Source organism: Hypoxylon trugodes (assembly GCF_022578975.1).
Source record: "Hypoxylon trugodes strain CBS 135444 unplaced genomic scaffold F4822scaffold_10, whole genome shotgun sequence".
Lineage (NCBI taxonomy): Eukaryota > Fungi > Ascomycota > Sordariomycetes > Xylariales > Hypoxylaceae > Hypoxylon > Hypoxylon trugodes.
The window spans coordinates 1785908-1803240 of record NW_026250025.1 but is presented as its reverse complement, the minus strand read 5'-3'; the positions used below and the strand labels follow the sequence as shown (position 1 = coordinate 1803240).

General features: G+C 46.3%; 7 protein-coding genes and 1 non-coding gene across 8 annotated transcripts; 5 read left to right on the top strand and 3 right to left on the bottom strand.

Annotated features, from left to right (window-relative positions):
• Positions 1 to 227: 227 nt before the first annotated feature.
• Positions 228 to 2283, bottom strand: F4822DRAFT_64353 (NIF-domain-containing protein). The gene is made up of 2 exons (XM_051463792.1): positions 1186 to 2283; positions 228 to 1115 (listed from the first exon to the last, which is right to left on the bottom strand). Exons 1-2 carry the CDS (start codon positions 2182 to 2184, stop codon positions 492 to 494), a joined length of 1623 nt encoding a protein of 540 aa, XP_051310012.1. The 5' UTR covers positions 2185 to 2283; the 3' UTR covers positions 228 to 491.
• Positions 2284 to 3117: 834 nt separating this feature from the next.
• F4822DRAFT_t119 lies at positions 3118 to 3231 on the bottom strand. Its single transcript has one exon. It is a non-coding gene; the product is annotated as a tRNA-Leu (tRNA).
• A 2154-nt stretch (positions 3232 to 5385) lies between these two features.
• Positions 5386 to 6554, top strand: F4822DRAFT_434176 (uncharacterized protein; the record flags this gene model as incomplete). Its single annotated transcript, XM_051461964.1, has 3 exons — positions 5386 to 5482; positions 6093 to 6212; positions 6280 to 6554. 3 exons carry the CDS (start codon positions 5386 to 5388, stop codon positions 6552 to 6554), a joined length of 492 nt encoding a protein of 163 aa, XP_051310011.1.
• An 880-nt stretch (positions 6555 to 7434) lies between these two features.
• F4822DRAFT_419119 (uncharacterized protein) lies at positions 7435 to 9371 on the top strand. Its single transcript, XM_051459584.1, has one exon. The coding sequence runs from the start codon at positions 8083 to 8085 to the stop codon at positions 9022 to 9024; it is 942 nt and encodes a 313-aa protein (XP_051310010.1). The 5' UTR covers positions 7435 to 8082; the 3' UTR covers positions 9025 to 9371.
• A 331-nt stretch (positions 9372 to 9702) lies between these two features.
• F4822DRAFT_434174 (ribosomal protein S5 domain 2-like protein) lies at positions 9703 to 10615 on the top strand (the record flags this gene model as incomplete). Its single annotated transcript, XM_051461963.1, has 2 exons — positions 9703 to 10028; positions 10102 to 10615. The coding sequence occupies 2 exons, from the start codon at positions 9703 to 9705 to the stop codon at positions 10613 to 10615; spliced, it is 840 nt and encodes a 279-aa protein (XP_051310009.1).
• On the bottom strand, positions 10546 to 12607 carry F4822DRAFT_64320 (thioredoxin-domain-containing protein). Its single transcript, XM_051463791.1, has 5 exons — positions 12511 to 12607; positions 12232 to 12396; positions 10839 to 12173; positions 10631 to 10736; positions 10546 to 10562 (listed from the first exon to the last, which is right to left on the bottom strand). The coding sequence occupies exons 2-3, from the start codon at positions 12391 to 12393 to the stop codon at positions 10842 to 10844; spliced, it is 1494 nt and encodes a 497-aa protein (XP_051310008.1). The 5' UTR covers positions 12394 to 12396; positions 12511 to 12607; the 3' UTR covers positions 10546 to 10562; positions 10631 to 10736; positions 10839 to 10841.
• Positions 12608 to 12901: 294 nt separating this feature from the next.
• Positions 12902 to 15011, top strand: F4822DRAFT_64278 (DUF605-domain-containing protein). The gene is made up of 4 exons (XM_051463790.1): positions 12902 to 13356; positions 13421 to 13521; positions 13588 to 13715; positions 13785 to 15011. The coding sequence occupies exons 1-4, from the start codon at positions 13254 to 13256 to the stop codon at positions 14755 to 14757; spliced, it is 1305 nt and encodes a 434-aa protein (XP_051310007.1). The 5' UTR covers positions 12902 to 13253; the 3' UTR covers positions 14758 to 15011.
• Positions 15012 to 15907: 896 nt separating this feature from the next.
• On the top strand, positions 15908 to 17032 carry F4822DRAFT_438807 (alcohol dehydrogenase; the record flags this gene model as incomplete). Its single annotated transcript, XM_051462564.1, has 2 exons — positions 15908 to 16190; positions 16296 to 17032. 2 exons carry the CDS (start codon positions 15908 to 15910, stop codon positions 17030 to 17032), a joined length of 1020 nt encoding a protein of 339 aa, XP_051310006.1.
• Positions 17033 to 17333: the final 301 nt, after the last annotated feature.

Here is a 17333-nt window from a genome sequence, read left to right as displayed (position 1 = left end):
TTTTCCTTTATGGGGAGACCGGGAGTGTGCCTTGGTTTGATGGATGTAATTCTTTCTATACACCGCAACCGAGGCTGGGGTAACAAGCCTTAAGTCGCTCACTTATACTATAATACAGAGATTAAGTTTATCTCGGCGTGAATTCTTCTTCTCTTGCCTTATTTTCGTTTCCCCTTTTCTTCATTCATCCTCACAAGTCATTTTTCCTCTTGAAGGACCTGATTGAGCTGTGACATAAGAACCATTTTTCTTTAGCCGTACGTATGTATGTCATCCCAAACTTGATGTAACCCCTGTCCATCATATGCAAGAATAATGCTGTCGTGTAAGAGTAGAGTTTCGTTCCTGGGTGGTATGGTATTGGTGGTAGTAATAGCAACGGTTGTCGTAGTCTCCCTATACAACCATAATGCAAATCAACGCCTTCCCTCTTAGCGTTCATTATATCATACACCTTCCCCAGATTGTACATAGTTCCTTCATTTTTAGATTTATTTGTTGGCTTCGGTGGGAGTTTCCGCTGGTTTCGAAGGCAGGAACCAGTTGGTGAAAGACGACTTCATACTGCTCACAGCCTCGGCCTGCGCCTTCTCGTTCGCGAGTTGTTCCTCCTTAAGCCACTTCTCTCCGTTTTCACGGATCTCCTTTTCTAGCATTTGATAGTTGCGCTGACCCCGCTCTCGCGCAATATCTTGCAACATCTTGCCCTGCGCGAATGCCTCCATTGGGCTGATTTCGCCTTCAGCAGGAACCATCATGCTCATATTACTCGGCTTTAACCCAAGCATGCCCCCAAGAGCCCCCATACCGCTCTTTCTCTTTCTTTTTTCGGACTCGTATTGTTTTTGGAACTCGGCACGGGCGATCGCTTCCCTTCGCGCAAACTCGGTCGGAATGTGCTTGCCGTCAAACGATTTAATCGCTGTTCGCACGTCCTTATATTGCATGGTATGGATATATTCTAAGAAAGGAATCAACGAGACGAGTTCGGTATCCTTAGGGTCGCCCTTCCACGGCTTTAACACAATTGCGTTTTCGGGTTGGTTTCGGACGTGTTCGGCCTTGGTGTCTATTATAATGACCTTAGAGAGGTCTCGGTTTAAGTAGGATAAGTCCTGTGTATCATAATGTTAGTGGATCTTGAAGTAGAAGTAGACTCCCTGAAAAAACACAATCGAAACTAACCTTTACAATCTCACCATCCTTGTACTTGGTAGCTTCTCTAAATAGAGGCCAAACGATGAAATGGAAAGGATCTAGCTTTCGAACCAACGGATCACCCATCGCAAATGGTACGCTTGTAAATAGAACCAACTCGTAGTATTGACTGAGGTAGCGTAAAAAGTAGTCCATGCCGGGACGCTTAGCAACTCTCCAACCGTGTTCCCGTGACCATTCGCTGTGTACCAACATATCCTCGAGACTAATGCAGAGTGTGTAAGGTCGCTCGAATAGAGGGTCGGGATCGGGTAGTAACTTTTCGAAAGCCGGTTCACTGTAATAACTTGTAACATCCCCAAAGCGGGCCGTCATCCGCTTCCACCAAAGTCCCAGGGACCATCCATTGGGAATATCGGTATGTAGCTTCGCTTCTTCCTCATCCCATTCTCGGCCCAGGTAGGCACCCCCGAAAATACTAAGAGATAATGCTAGAAGGTACATATAATTGGCGACCCTGTTCCTTCGCTTCTCTGCAGAGCTAACGTAGGCGGAGGCGGGTAGCTCCCCTCGACCGCGACCGCGACCGCTACCACCGGTTTGAGTTTCCGCTGTTTCCTCTTCTTCAATGGCGGCGAGTGCTGATTTATCGGTGGCCCCGCTTGTCTCATATTCAAGAGTCGATGGAATACCTTGGGTAAGATCGGGTAGAGCGCCTAGATTCGGTGTAGAGGGGTCGGTGTTGGCGCCTTGCGAGGGTTGCGCGGATGTGGAAGCGGACTCAGGGTTTGGCGCCTTCGATTGAGCGGGTTGTGCGGACTGAGCACCGCTAGGTGAGGGTTGATTCGGTGTCGATTGCTTGCCTGGGTTTGCGTTCGGGGGGGTTCGGGATCTATTCTTGGCCATTCCTCGTGCCCATATTGATGTCGCTGGGTATGACACTCTAGAGATAGCTGTAGCTCTTATAGCTGTTGATCTTGAAAGCACAGGTAGCCGCGCAGAGCGCGCGATGGTTCTTGAAAACATGACGGCAAGATTGCCGACTGTTGCAAACTGCGCAAATGGGCAATAGCTGCTAGTTCGCGGCAATAAACGGCTAGACTATCACCACCGATATAAATCAAAGGTCTGAACCGCAATCCTAATCAAAAAGAATAGGATATAAATCGGAGGCTTGTCCGTTTGCCCGTGAGTGCGCGGGATGAAGAAAGTGAATTGAAGCCGATTAGAATTGGGAAATTTTATTGACACTAAAGCTTAACCTTGTTCGGACCCCCCCTGGTACGATAGGTTGTGCTTGCCAATCTCCAAAATTTTTTATCGCCGGAGTTCTACCATAAACTACGTAATTCTAAGGTTTGAAGGTTTAAAGTACCGAGAAAGTAACTTTGCGCCAGGTCGGAATTACCATTTTCCAATGCGATTAAACCCCGCATCACGTCATTGGAGAAATCAGATACAGTACTTAGGTACTTAGGTATACAGGCGCACATAGGTATGATATGAATCAGTGAGCATTTGATTAGGACAGGGAGCATTTATTGAACAAGAGAAAATATATGAATAATCTACTAAGTTAGGTTGGGTATGAATAGTATCGTTCAAGGATATTGATTGAAAAAATAAAATACAATAAAATAATCTTAGGGAAGATTGCGCACGAACTAGTCCGTGATCGCCCGAGTTCTCTGAGCGATATTTTCTGCTTCAACGGTAGAAAGGATACTTTGTGTTGAAATATACTCGAGGGACCGCTTTCACAGACACTGCAATGCCCTGTACAAGGCAACTTCAGTCGTGTGAATATTCCCCTAATAGATTCAGCATCTAATACAGCATTTAACATATTACATACACAACCTATATACCGTATCTTTAACATTAGGAAAAGGAATGGGTCAAGTGGGGTAATAAATCGCACATATGGACATGAGTTGAAGGCTCAAAAAGCAAAAATGATGATGAGAAGGGGATTCGAACCCCTGCGGATTGCTCCAGAAGAAAGCCAACTCATGTTTATCATGAGCCAAGAATGACTTGAACCTTCCGCCATAACCACTCGGCCATCTCACCGAATTAGGAAAGGTCTTAGATGAATCAGAACTGTTTGTTGAGATGCTGGGAAGTTATTTTGGCCTATAAATGTGGTTGCAATAAATTTTGGCCTTAGACGAATCAGAAACTCCACTCATTCGCTTAAGCAAACGCTACTTCCAATCTTGGCTAGTCTTATCAAGTTGGTTTAATTTAATGTTTAATGTAACAGGTTTTTGTAATTTTTTCCTTTTTTTTTAAGGGCAACATTATGCAGGCAGAATAGTGTCAGTCTATGTGCCGACCGTATGGCGCATACTGTGAGATACTGTGTTACCAAGACACCTCTGGGCCTCTTATTTGGACAGTAAGAGTTTGTACTATCAACACTCGTCGCACGGTCGGCACTTGGACCAGGGTGGCTATCTTGCGGTCTGTTCGGGCTGTATCACGTGACCACTCATAGTTTTCTCTTCGTCAGTCTCAGGGGCTGACGTCATGTAAGTACTACTATTCGAGTCGTCGTCTCGATTGATATATTTTTCCAGTCTAGACCATTAGGCTATTCGAGATTGATGCTACAGGGCCGGGGGATTCATGTGACTTAAATACTGGATATACATACCGAGCTGAGCTGCGAATAGCTTCGCCTCCAGTAGCTAGCCAGAAACGGGTTTGTGATGGCTAATAGAGCTTCTGACCAAATGATTCGTTGAAAGATCATGTTGTGGTTATCATCGGCCCCGAGTATTGGAGCCCCCACATGAGCTCTGCTCTGCTACCTACCTATGGCAAGGGTCTTATTCTTCAAATATCCATTTATCAACCCCTGAGTCACATCCTATCAATTCAATAATTATCTCCATGCTTTATACATTATGCTTACCATTGCCCGTTGACCTCCTTTAGAGATCTTAATGGATAATTTGCTACACACAGTCTAAGCAGCTAATCTAGGTGGGTAATCTGTTATCAATGTGCTATTCACTGTCTTATTATCTACCTAGATATCATATTCAAGTCAAGTCAGAACGTCAAGTTAATCTTTTCAGTGAGTTACTTGTCCTGATTAATACAAAAACCAATACGGATGTCGCTAATGATATCGCGAGTTGTGTAACCACCTAACAGGAGGACGCTCCTTCGGGTCGTTAAAAGAGCCTTGTAAACTCGGGTATTTCTCATATAAGAGATTATTTCACGTCCTTCTTTTCGAATATTTCCTCCTTCACAATTCTAATAGAGAATGATAAGTCCAAGGCCCTATGCCCCCCAGTCCGATTAACGTTAAGTATATCAGTCTCTTAGATAGTCCTTCTCTTAGGTCTTCTAGTCTCCTAGTTTCCTAACCCTGGCATTTTAATATATTGTATTAAGATTCTTATAATTTCCTAAGCCTTCCTGGTTTCTTTGTGATAGTACTTAACTAAGTAATCCAGTAAGTGGTCCAGCTGCTAGTCAAGTAGTTAACTGATGTGACAGGGGCTTGATAGAGCTTGGAATAGTACTCAATTTTATTTAATAATTATCTAGGGTCCTAAGGCCCTTGATCTCTCTTTCTTCCTAAAGGAAGGAGATCTTGTTGACCTATTTATACCTGATATTATATACGTATGTTTTTAATTTAATTTCCTAACTTTCTATAGATAACTGCAAGGCGGTGATGGTGGTGGCTTTGCCCTTGTACAGCTTGATGACCTCTTCCACATTTGTCTCCGACGTATCCATCCGCGTTACGAGTTGCTCCATTCCTTTCAATAACTCTTGACGGGTCTCTGATTTCCTTGGTGATTTCTTGATGGATCACGGTGACCTCTATTGATGTAAATATCAATCTATACAAGGGTAATAATGATTAAACTTAAAACCCCACCAACACGAGGCTATGAACGATCGTATCAAACCTTGAAACACCTATCAATGCGATAAATCACGAAACCTTACGACACCTATACCAAAAGAGAAAGCTTAGGCAACAAAAACATAACATTACTTTCTCTCGCCGTAGCGGCCAGCGCCTCGTCTGCGTGTGGTAGCTCCACGAGCAAGAGCCGGGGCCTCTTCCTTGTCCTTATCGTCATCGTCAACCTTCTTCTTCGGGGGGCGTCACCGTCATCGTCGTCACCATAGTTGGTGACGGCGTTAGGAAGGGGAGCGAAGGACTTCCTCTTGCCTGGCTGTAATGCTGAGACGATGGAAAACATTAACAACAGACTTTTCACCTTTGAGCTTCGAATGCTTGCGGACCAATCCTTTACGTTCAACGACGCCTTAGATTTAAGGAAAGGATGTAAGTTATTCATTATTATTGCTTTTTCGTAACGATAGCTTTTGTTTATAGGTGTTTTAGACGTGGTGATTATTATATACTATGGCTACCCAACTCTCAAGTATTTTAACAGCGTGTACTCTCATCCATCAAGGGATTCCCTTAATATTAATCAACTATAGAGTAAATGCTTCAATCCAACAAGAGAACTGTTATGAAATGCATAAGAAATTATGGTCATTTGATAGTACTTACCTTTTGAACTTGTCTTCAGGAATGCCTTGTAACTTCCTACACTCCCCTCCACTCCTTCCTACATTTCCATTCTCGAGCGATACTATACCTGATTAAGTTTCAATAGTCGTCTTATTCTTACGTGTTCGTAACTTAACCTTATGTATCTTTTGACCAATATCTGCCTTCCTGCTAGATGGGCAGGTACGACCAACCGCCGTTATCGGCGCACGGTGGTCAGTATTTAAGCACTGACCCTTACGGGTCATTTCTGACCTTTTACCTTTACAAAATGCAACATCATGTACTCCCACATCGGCGATAAGGGGTTCCTCCGATACTCAAGATCGACATAATAAGGATGGGGATTCCAATTCCGACATCTCCTTAACCCCAGTCACATCTTCTACGCAAGGCCTAGATGGCTCTGACAAGGATCTAAAGCTACCTGGACCGCCTATCGACGAAGGTCCGAACGCTCCTACACCACCTGGGCAAGACCCAGGTCCTGTGTCTCGTACGCATAAACGCGCCATTTGGAGCGAATGGAGAAAGGCTGCTATCTTGGCCATCTTCGGCCATAGATACCGACTACCTGAAGAGATACGGCGGGCAGGTAACTCAATCGTTTATCCAGGAGGGTGCATGGAGGCACCGTAAGGACCAGCGTGAAGGTAGAAATACCTTGTTCTACAATTTATGGCGAGCGGAAGGACAGCAGCGTTCGGTAAAATGGATCCCGCTTTCTCGTAAGGAGAACGTTTTCGGCGAAACGGACGATGACGAGCAACTCTGGCAAAATATTTCGGAGATGTTCTACTGCATTGCGTTTCAGACGCTCCTAAAAGTCCTTCTCTAAAAATACCTTGACCCAGAGCTAATCAGCTCTACACACCGTGGTCTCAAAATCGCCAGTCCGATGGCACAGGGGGATGGCACAGGGGCGTATGGTCACTGATGCTGATAAGGGTCTCCGTGCACTGTGGGCGTCGGATGATTCAGAGATCCAGAAATTCGTACAGGCACGCTGTCCTCAAGGCGGCATCAACACGTGGGACAAGCAAAGCCAGGAAGGTTGGAGTCAACTTTCCAAAAGGATTGTTGATAAAGTTGGCCGAACAGACCTTATGCGGTCGTATATCGAGGGGGTGGACCTTCGAGAGATTCGGATACGCTGCAGGGTGAGAGAGGATCGACCACCATCCCAAGATTTAGGTAAAGGATGAAAACTTACTGCGAAGGGACATGTGAGCCCACTGATTCAGAGATGAATGTATTATATGGCTTGTCGAATTGGTATTGATGTAAAGCTGTGTTATAGTAGTTACAGAGTGTAATCATAGCTTATTTCAAAGTAATTGCAAAGCGTTTGCTAAGTTTTTCTTATGTTCTTGTATTTTTCCTCTTTTTCTTTTTCTTTTTCTTTTCCTTCCAGTTCTTCTTCTTCTTTTTCCTGTTCTTTTTCTCTTCTTGTTCTTCTTAATGTGTTATGGTTGACAGCTTGTTTACAAACCAACCTACTTCCTAAGATTCAAAGTGTCGTAAATCTTTAAATCCGAGGGCTCTTGAAATCATAGTATTATTGTTTACTGTCAACTTCGCCATTAGGACGTATATAATTTGTAGAATCGTGACAACCTTCGACCTGTTTTAGGTGGGGAGGGGGAGCTCGCACGTGCAACTTTAATTTTCTGCCCCACTTGAATACCCAATGATTGTACCGTGAGAAGGTATCACTGTATTACATAATTCATTGTCATTATGTAATTGATTCTCCAAACCTTCTATTCCTTCTAAGACAAACACCCGTCCAATCCCGTCCGATTCATCAATTAGAATCGATTCAAACTTCCCTCCTCTACACCTGGGCATACTACGTACACCATCACATACTACTGTGCGCTACTACATACACCGGATATCTTCTGCCGATCTTTTTCCCCTCCCCTACTTTCTAAGGCAATTGTCGTCTTCCATTCATCTTCGCTGCCGATTCTTAGCCTATTTGTCACCTTTACTCTTATGAATTACACCGCATTCCACCGATTTCCTACTTCGTTCAACATGGCAGCCAAGAGTGCTGCGTTCTAGAGGGTGGTCGTCAATCGTTGAGAGTATCGCGATGGCACCACCCTCGGGACGCCACGTTCTACTTCGATCTGATCAATTGCCTTAGATTAATCCCCAGATTACTTACCTACTCCATCTTACCTAACAACGGAACGAATCTCCGTATATTGAAAACTTAACCTGGGGTCCCAGTTTTCTCTTAAACACGAACCTCGACTGTCGCGTGACGGCAAATCCGCCTAGCTTGTTTCGCCACCGATTCAAAATTTGAAAGTCGCGTGTAAACTTGCGATCCCGAGTAAGTCGACTTCAACACCATGCGTCGCAAAGCCGGTACGGGGAAGGGTTCACGGGCTGTTGCAGCTTCAGGCCCTACACCTGTCTCTTCTACCCTTACTACTCCCCTCAGCTCCGCTATGCCTTCTACCTATACCTCCGAAGCCGAGTACGATATCAACGATGAAGTATCAAAGTTACCTATCGGCGCCCTTTCCCTGGGTTCTCCGGGACGCAAACTTAAACGAGAGAAGCAACATCCCTTTCGTTTCCTTGAACTTCCTTCCGAGTTGCGCTTGAAAGTCTACGATTACCACTTCGCGACCGCGAGCGATGTCCTTGATCTAGATTATGACAACTGGAAGAGGATTCATCATAAGCTGGCTATTCTAAGGGTCTGTCGCGCCATATATAGAGAAGCTTCGTACCTATTCTACAGTACCCATCCGGTCCGCATCTTTCCGACGACTCCCGGTCGTTTCTTCAAGACCAAGAAACCTCTACTAGCCCGCATGAAACCAAACCAGCGACAGACTTTAACTTCCCTCGAATTGCGTCTAGGCCCGGGTTGGAGCAGCCCACCTCGTGGCTGGGTCGTAAACGATGCGCTCGGCTTGTCCGACTGCGTCCATGTTACCAAAGTCACCGTTTTCATCGAATGCGACCCAGGAAGTGACTTCTTTAAGGGGTTCCGCCAACCGGATAACTTCTACGAACGATTCTCGAAAGCTTTATTGATTAGTGTTCTCGATGAGATGCCCTGGGTGGACCGTGTCGAATTCGATGCTTGGTCTACTGTTAAGAAGTCTGGAGCACTCATGCGCGGATTGTTCGAGGTCGTTACTTCCCGAGGACTCAGGATTCTTTGGGGTAAGGAGAGAGGATGGACCGATGCGGAGGAGGTAGAACCTACACCTACCTTGAATCTCAATGCCCCTTTACTTATACAAGGTAGCGACAGAGATATTATGGTAGCGGCGTAGGATAGCCTGCGGGTGTATTGACGAATGATAACTTGAGTTTTTCAAATTGGGATCGGGTAAGGGTATTTACTGGCGCAAGGAACGGCTATTGGTACTTTCACTCTTCTCTACTACTATATATATGTGCCACCAAAGTGATGGTTCTTGTGCCCCCTAAGTAGTGTTATGGGTTACGGCTTTAAATGGAACGGATTGGATTTCAACGATGCATATTGATTACCAGCTGTGTCTACTGCTCTCGTGTTCTCTCATTGTCTTATTTTTAAGATACTCGTAACGTAAACGGCTTCAACTTCGGGACCTGAAACTGGAATAAGAATGAATTAATTCTGATCTCAATGCCACAGAAACAATCGTATTTGGACTTTTAAGACCATTTTGCTGAATTGAAAGGCAACTGCGAAGACAGCGCTGGTCCAAGTATCTTAGTCCGATCGCTGTAAGACAGGGTACCTGGGTATAAATTGCCCCACCAAAAATTTCCACAGATCGAGCTATCAGCGCAAGCTTCGATTCTTATCAATTACAACTTTTAAACCGACATACGGTACTTTACAACCTGCGAAAATTAAATCCGCGAGATCACAGTGCTTGACACGCCTTCTTCTAATAAGCAGTAAAAGAATCGAAAGTAAAAACGAACCGAAGTTAATAGGCAATTGAAATACAAGAGTTGAAATGCCCCTCGATACATCAACCTACGACCTAGCGCTCCTGCGCATCGACGGACGCCGATGGAATGAGCTACGTCAACTTCGCGGACAAATACGTACTCAAGCTGCCGCCGATGGGTCCTCATACTTCGAGCTTGGAAACACGAAAGTCATGTGCGTGGTTTCAGGTCCTAGTGAAGAGGGAAAGAGACGCGCTATGGGTGCTTCTTCCGCAGCCGCTGCGGGCGGAGGAGGGGCTGGTGGTGCTTCGAACGATGCGGATATATTCGTTAGCATCGTAGTCGGAGGGTTCAGCACAGTTGATCGCAAGAGGAGAGCTAGGGGTGACAAGTACGGTTTTTACTCCCATCTCCCCACCCGAATCCACCACTTCTACAGTCAAGAACTAACACAAAAATCACAGACGTATCCAAGAACTCCAATCCACAATCGCCAAATCCCTCGCCGCGGTGTTACACACACACCTCTTCCCACGCTCCACAATCTCCCTCTCCCTCCACGTACTCTCGCAAGACGGCTCCCTCCTAGCAGCCCTAATCAACGCGTCCACACTAGCACTCATCGACGCTGGGGTGCCGATGACCGATTACTTAGTAGCCTGCAGCGCGGGCAGTACATCGACATTCGCTGCCGCCGACGAACGCGCGGATCCGCTTATGGATTTAAACAACCAAGAAGAGCAAGAACTACCCTTCCTAACTGTGGGGACGTTGGGGGCTAGTGATAAAGTCGCGTTTTTGGTGTGTGAGAGTAGGGTGCAGGTTAGTAGATTAGAAGGGATGATGGTGGCTGCTGCGGATGGATGTGCGAATATACGCGCGTATCTTGATTCGGTTGTTAGGGAGAAGGGACGAAGGATGGTGGCTGAGGGGGCGGTGGAGAAGGGGGTTAGTATGGCGATGGATATTGATGCTTAAGAACGGGGTGGTGGCATACAAAGGGAATATTTGGACGAAGGTGAAAGGGTCAACGGTATTTGGGAGTTGCGGTTGATGATAGCATCGGCAGGCGTTAAGGTACAAGCTCATTCACATATGAGTAAGTCAAATCGATTCTTCCCGGAAATAGACTTTATTTTATTTTATCATTATGTCAATCAAAAAGAATTGCCTGGTACAAAATTGTGCTAACCCGACTCATTATTTATAGCTCTTCATGTTTCACCTTCTCTTCCGAAGTAGCTTCAGGGGTTGGTTCTGCGCCTTTAGTTTCCGTCTCAGATGATTCGGGCTCGACTTTGATCTCAACGGACTCCTCTACCTTCACCTCTACAGTCTCAGCTGGTTTCTCCGCAGTCGTCTCTTCAACCACCTCACCGATTAGACCTTCCGGAAGTGTCTTCTTAGTACCTTCACTCATGCGGATAAGATCGATCCAGCTCTCCAGACTCTCAGAGCTGAAATCGCCCTCGTAATGACGCCACCACTTTCTTTTACCGTTGACAGCAACGATTTCGATGTCCTTGGAGAGTTCTAGGCTCTTGTATACTGATGAGGAAGCCTCATTGTCGGTGTGTACTTCGAAGAAGGGGATGAGATTGCGGCGTGCGTCGGAACGTCTAAAGGGAACGTGTGATAGTGTAGTAAGAACTGTCTCGGCGGTTTCGCCGTGAGCAGATGGTACGAATGCGAGGATGCAGGTACGGGATTTGCGGTTCAAGCATTCCTTAGTCAATTTATCGGCCTCCGTAATAGCTGGGATGGCTGGTATGACAATCTCCTCGGTCGCGGGTGGGACGTCTGTCGGCTCGGTTGATTCTGTGGATGTGGTCTTGGTGCTGGATTCGGAAGATTTGGATGATGCCTTCTTGTCTGCCTTCTTATCCTTTTTTTCGGACTTCTTCTCGCCCTTCTTGTCTCCCTTTGATTTGGCGGGAGCGGGATCCGGGTTTGGTTGGCCGGCTTGTGATAGGAATTTAACCATGACATCCTTCTTTAACTCTCCGTCGTACACAATGCTATCCTTGTCACCACCGGGTAGTAGGACCAACTTCGGATAGGACGAAATACCGAATAACCCATTCGCCTTGGTCTCCTTATCTCGAATTTGTGCAACAGTGATAACGTCCAGGAAGTCAATCGCAATACTCTTCAATAAAGCACTAGTCGTACCCTTCTCAGTGAATAAAATGGCCTTGGCCGAGTCATTCTTGTTCGATAGGAAGGAATCGATATCCTTATCCGTCACACGCTTGACGTGGTTATTGATCTTCTCGACGACGGCATCAACAATGCCTTTAGCTGTTCGAGGTCCATTGTAGTCTTCTACAATTGGCTTCCCTTTCTTGCCCGGACGTACGGTCTTGACTGTCGGGAATCCCTTGACGCCCATCATTCCACATAATTGCTTGTTCTCATCTTCATCGCAGTTGACTGCTGCGACCCGAGCCAATCCCTCGAGATTCTTAGCTGCCTTTTCGTAGGCAGGTTTGAGGTTTTGACAGTGACCACACCATGGCGCGTAGAATTCAACGACCTATGAATGTAGCCAATTAGATGCTGCTTGTCTCCCTAAGATGCTACAACAGACTTACCGATGTGTAATTTGATTTATTGATTATTCTGTCGTAATTCTTTGCGTCGACTTGTACTACGGGAGAGCTCTTAAGATATAAACTGGCTTGAGCGGTTGGGAGGGCGGAGAGAAAGGCAACAGCAGCAACAGCTGTGGCGGGGTTGAGATTGAAGGCATGCATGGCCTTGATGTGGTATGATCTCACGATCAGTAACGGGAATGTATAGAAGATCAATTAAATAAATAGGGATCACGGTTGAGGTTTGGGTATAAGATTGATTAAGAAGAAAAAAAAAACATTTATCAAACCGTAATCACCTAGACAGTGTGTTTATAATTGAAATAATCCTGGACATGACAGATAATCCATTGTTCTTCAATGACATGAACAGAATTGAAGCTTTAAATGAAAAATGATTGCTGTCCTTTCTTGCTAAATTGAGCAAAAGGCCACCGTGGAAATTCGATTTAATTCGTTAAAGAACCATGCATCATGAGACTTAGTTTCCTCTGCCCCGCCAGCTTCTGAGTACATGATTGGTCGAAATGGTAAACCTGGGGTAATTTGTGGCTGGTAAAGGGGAGCTTGTAATACAGTGGCGCGAGCTCTCTTCTTATCCTTCTTATCTACGTCAACTGATAAGCTTAAGCGCCCACCAGGTGGGGAATTCAATCAGTGATCTCAGCGGGGAATCCCAACGCTACGGGATTTAGTGACTGTTAAATGTCGTGCCTGATGCAAGCTTGCGTATTCCTTCTTTTTAAACATCATTACCAACTTTAATTGTTTCTGCCTAACGACTCGCTTAAAAGTGACGAAGGAAGCCACCAAGATATACAAATTGGAATAGGAGAATTTACCTTCGAAGCAAACTTTAGAAAGCTTTCTCAATTCCAACACTACCATTTGACTGTTGCCTACCCCGATTCATCTCGCCGACAACTCGCTAGATCTCCCCCGAATCACATCTCGACTACCCAGGTCGTCGCATATATACACGATCGTATTATCTCCCGTATAACGCCCTCTACAAATTCACCATGGCGGCCAATATACCGGCAAAGATGAAACAGGCGGGAATTACCCCCTTTATTGTTCGCGCTTCACAACTCGAGACTGCAAAGCCTGTTATCGCATATTGGTGTAAGTTCAATTATCATTGTCGCATTATCGTGTTAGCTTTAGCTAAGTATCATGAATTGGATAGGTTTCTATTGGGCCGTCAACCAAATCCTTAGCAAACAACTTCACACCGCTGACGAGGAATGCCACCAATACACCATAAACTTGATGGATAAGTTGGAGCAGGTACGATAAATAATATAATGTCGCATTTCCGACTTGAGGTCTTTCTCTAATACCATATTTCTACAGACAAAGGAGCAGCATGCGGGAAACGATGCGATTCACGATGACACAGCTGGACAAGCATACGTAGAACAATTTGCGCAAGAGACCTTCGAGAGAGCGCTTCGACCGCTGAAAGCCAACAAAGCTACACAGTACGAATTCTCGAAAAAATGACGAAATTCGAAATTTCTACGAGTACAATAACTAACGGGAAATTTTAGGCAAACGGCGAGTACGTTCGAAGCGGCAGCGACGTTCTTCCAGCTGGTCAATATCTGGGGGGCACCCGATGCCGAAACACAAGATAAGATTAAATACGCAAAATGGAATGCGGCCCGTATATTGAAAGCCATAAAGGAAGGCAAGGATCCAAATGAATCCAATCCAAAGCAGGAGGAAGCCAAAGAAGAAGAGGCAGCACCAGCACTTGACCCGAACGATCCAGAAGTACAAATGCTTGGAGCCGCACAACCAAAACCAGCGAGTGTAGAGGATGTTCCTGATGAGGATGGAAGACTACACCCACAATCGACTGGTACTTACCAGACATTCCCAGCTCCCGTATCTGCGCCTACATCACCTCCCGCTCCCTCAGTACCAGTGCCTGACCAGGTATCTCCTATAATACCCCCAAATCCACCCACAGGAGAGCCAGGAAGCTATTTCCCGGACGCACCGAGTGCATCCGATACTCTAGACTTGCCATCTACGACGAGCATGCCGCCTCCTGGCCCAACTACTTACGACTCGTCAGGTGCTACACCACTGATACCAAGCCCCAGCTCCCACGATCCTGCAATTCCACCTTCAGCTCCGTTCTCCCCACCGAACGTATCTACACCACCGCAAGATTTCTACCGTTCACAACCAACACCTCCAGTCATTCCACAATCACAGCAACGGATCCCCCCACCCCAAGCGCCACCCGCGAGCCAGAACTACTACTCACAACCAACTCAACCTGTGATCCCGCGGGCGGCGTCTGTTATACCGGCGCAGCAGTATGGAGGTAATAGTAGCGGGGGTAATGGGGGAAGTGCACCAGCAAATGCGAATACGTATAACACGGATGATATGGCAATGGTGCAGGCGCAGAAACATGCCAAGTGGGCTATATCCGCGCTGAATTTTGAGGATGTGCCAACTGCGGTTAAGGAGTTGCAGGCTGCGTTGGAGAGTCTGGGCGTGCGGTAACGGGATTGTTTGGGAAGGGTGGATGTGGTTATGCTTGATACCTACCTAAGGACCTACCTAAGGACTTAGGGAATTAGAAAATCGGGATGTTAGGAGAATTGAAAAGGACTTAATGATATTGTGCTATGCTGGCCCAAATTGAGATTTTGGTGTTGGATAGATGACCTATGAGCTGGCTTAGTTGCATCGATTACCAAAACGCCTATCACCGAAAATATTACCAATTACGCCACGCAACAAATAAATCGGTGCCCGCGGCGCGCGATATACTATTATATACATGCTAAGTGTGTAATTATGTAACCGGGCCAAAGAATCAATAATTCGGTAGCCGATCGATTTGATATCCGAGTCCGATCGGGTACGGAGCATCTTCATTCACAAAGCCGAGATTTTCAGTTGCTAACTACCACTGAAAGTGGGGTTGGCAAGTTTATCTCCAGGACATGGTAAGTGGAGGGGATTCGTGTCTCCGTATTTACCGGTGATATTTTTTGGTAATTTGGTGCTAGAGTGGATGAAATCGGCTTGGTACGTCGGGATCGGCACCGGGGCTATCGGTACATCCGGTCTGGTCTAACTGTGTAGGGTAGAGTGAGGTCGACGGCGTTGTTAGTGGGAGCTGAATAGTTAGGTGTACAGCAAGATTAGCTTGTGTGTGTTTAGGTGTTGATATCATTGTGGCGTCAGTATATCGTGGTTTTGACTTGAACATTCCAGCTGAGTTACAGTGCCGAGGTATAACCTGATTAGCATTCAGGCCAGTACCTATACTATAGAAGATTACATTCTCAATTGAACATTCCGTTTGCATAAGACACCTATCTTGCCCGTGTCTAAACTATCTGCCGATCCACCACGGACTTAAAATATTAAAAGCGCAAGTTCCAACAACGGCGATTGGCCAAGCTGCGGAGACGGATGGAACAGTGTGTTTAGTGATCGGTCCAATATCTTTCCACTCTTGCTTTTCGTCGCGATTGTCTTGGTATGAAACAACGATAAATATCGAGATCGTCCGCTTTACTAGACTTGGTATAGTTCTCTGATTCAACTATTAAAGACAACTTAGAGAAGACTTTTACTTACTTACCTATCTATGCGCCCTAGTCTAACGAAACTTCGATCCTATATACAACATATACATACCATGGCTACGCTACCGAAGACTTACAAAGCTGCTGTTATTGAGGCTACGGGTAAACCTCCTGCGATCAAGGATATTGAGCTTAAACAACCTGGACCGGGTCAAGTTCTTGTTAAGGTGCTTGCCTGCGGTGTCTGTCACTCAGATGCCCTTTTGCAACAAGGTCACTTGGGTGATTTATTCCCCCGGATTCCAGGCCACGAGATCATTGGTGATGTCGTCGCTGTCGGCAGCAACGTGACTAGATTCAAAGGTGGCGAGAGAGTTGGTGGTGCTTGGCATGGAGGTTAGTTTTCTCGTTCTCCCCTCACTCTTTTCACCCCTCTATACGCTATCCGGCGATGCCCATAAAGGGGTTAAGTATCAACCGGGAGATACTAACAAACTCCAGGTCACGACTCAACCTGCCGTTCCTGCGCCCGCGGGCAATTCCAATGCTGCGAGAACCAGCAAATCAACGGCATCACGCTGGACGGTGGGTATGCGCAATACACCCTAATCCGGGAAGAAGCCGTAGTCCGGGTCCCCTCCGACGCAGACCCCGTCGAAACCGCGCCTTTACTATGCGCCGGCGTCACCGTCTTCAACGGGATGCGCAAACTCCACGTAGAACAAGGCAACACCGTCGCAATCCAAGGCGTCGGGGGTCTAGGCCACCTAGCGATCCAATACGCAAGTCGCATGGGGTACCACGTCATAGCTCTCAGCTCCGGGTCTTCAAAGCGGGAGTTTGCGGAAAAGTTAGGCGCGCATGTGTATATTGACACGAGTAAAGAAGACGCGGTTAAGGCGTTGCAGAAGAGGGGGGGTGCGGCTTTGATCGTGGCTACGGCGCCGAATGCTGAGATTATAAGTCCGCTTGTGGGTGGCCTGCAGACGGGTGGCAAGTTATTGGTTCTGGCGCCTGTGGGACCGGTCGCGTTTAATACTGGGTTGATGGTTAATAAGGCCGCTTCGGTGCATGGGTGGCCTAGTGGGCATGCTATTGATTCTGAGGAGGCTATTCAGTTTGCGCGGGATCATGGTGTTAAGTGTATGGTTGAGAAGTTTAAGTTGGAGGATGCTGGGAAGGCGATGCAGGCTTGTGTAGAGAATAAAGTGCGCTTTAGGAGTGTGTTGGTGTTGTAGAGGTTGGTGAATCGGTGAGAAGACGGCGAGGGTAAGGTATATACAGCTTTGATTGAGACGAGTAGGTAGCGATGAATTATGTTCGTTCATTCAGAGGGAATAGTTATTAGAGTTAGCTATTAGGATTTGTAAGAAGAGTAACTTGACGTTGAAGTTTCTGTTTAACCAGATTATCAGTTGAGGACGTTAAGGGCAAGTTGTACCCCAGCTCCCCGGAGTTACAGCAGGGAGGTTATCCCCAATTGTTTCCCTTCAGTGCTGACTTAAGCTTATGATTGGCTGAGAAAGAACAAAACTTGTT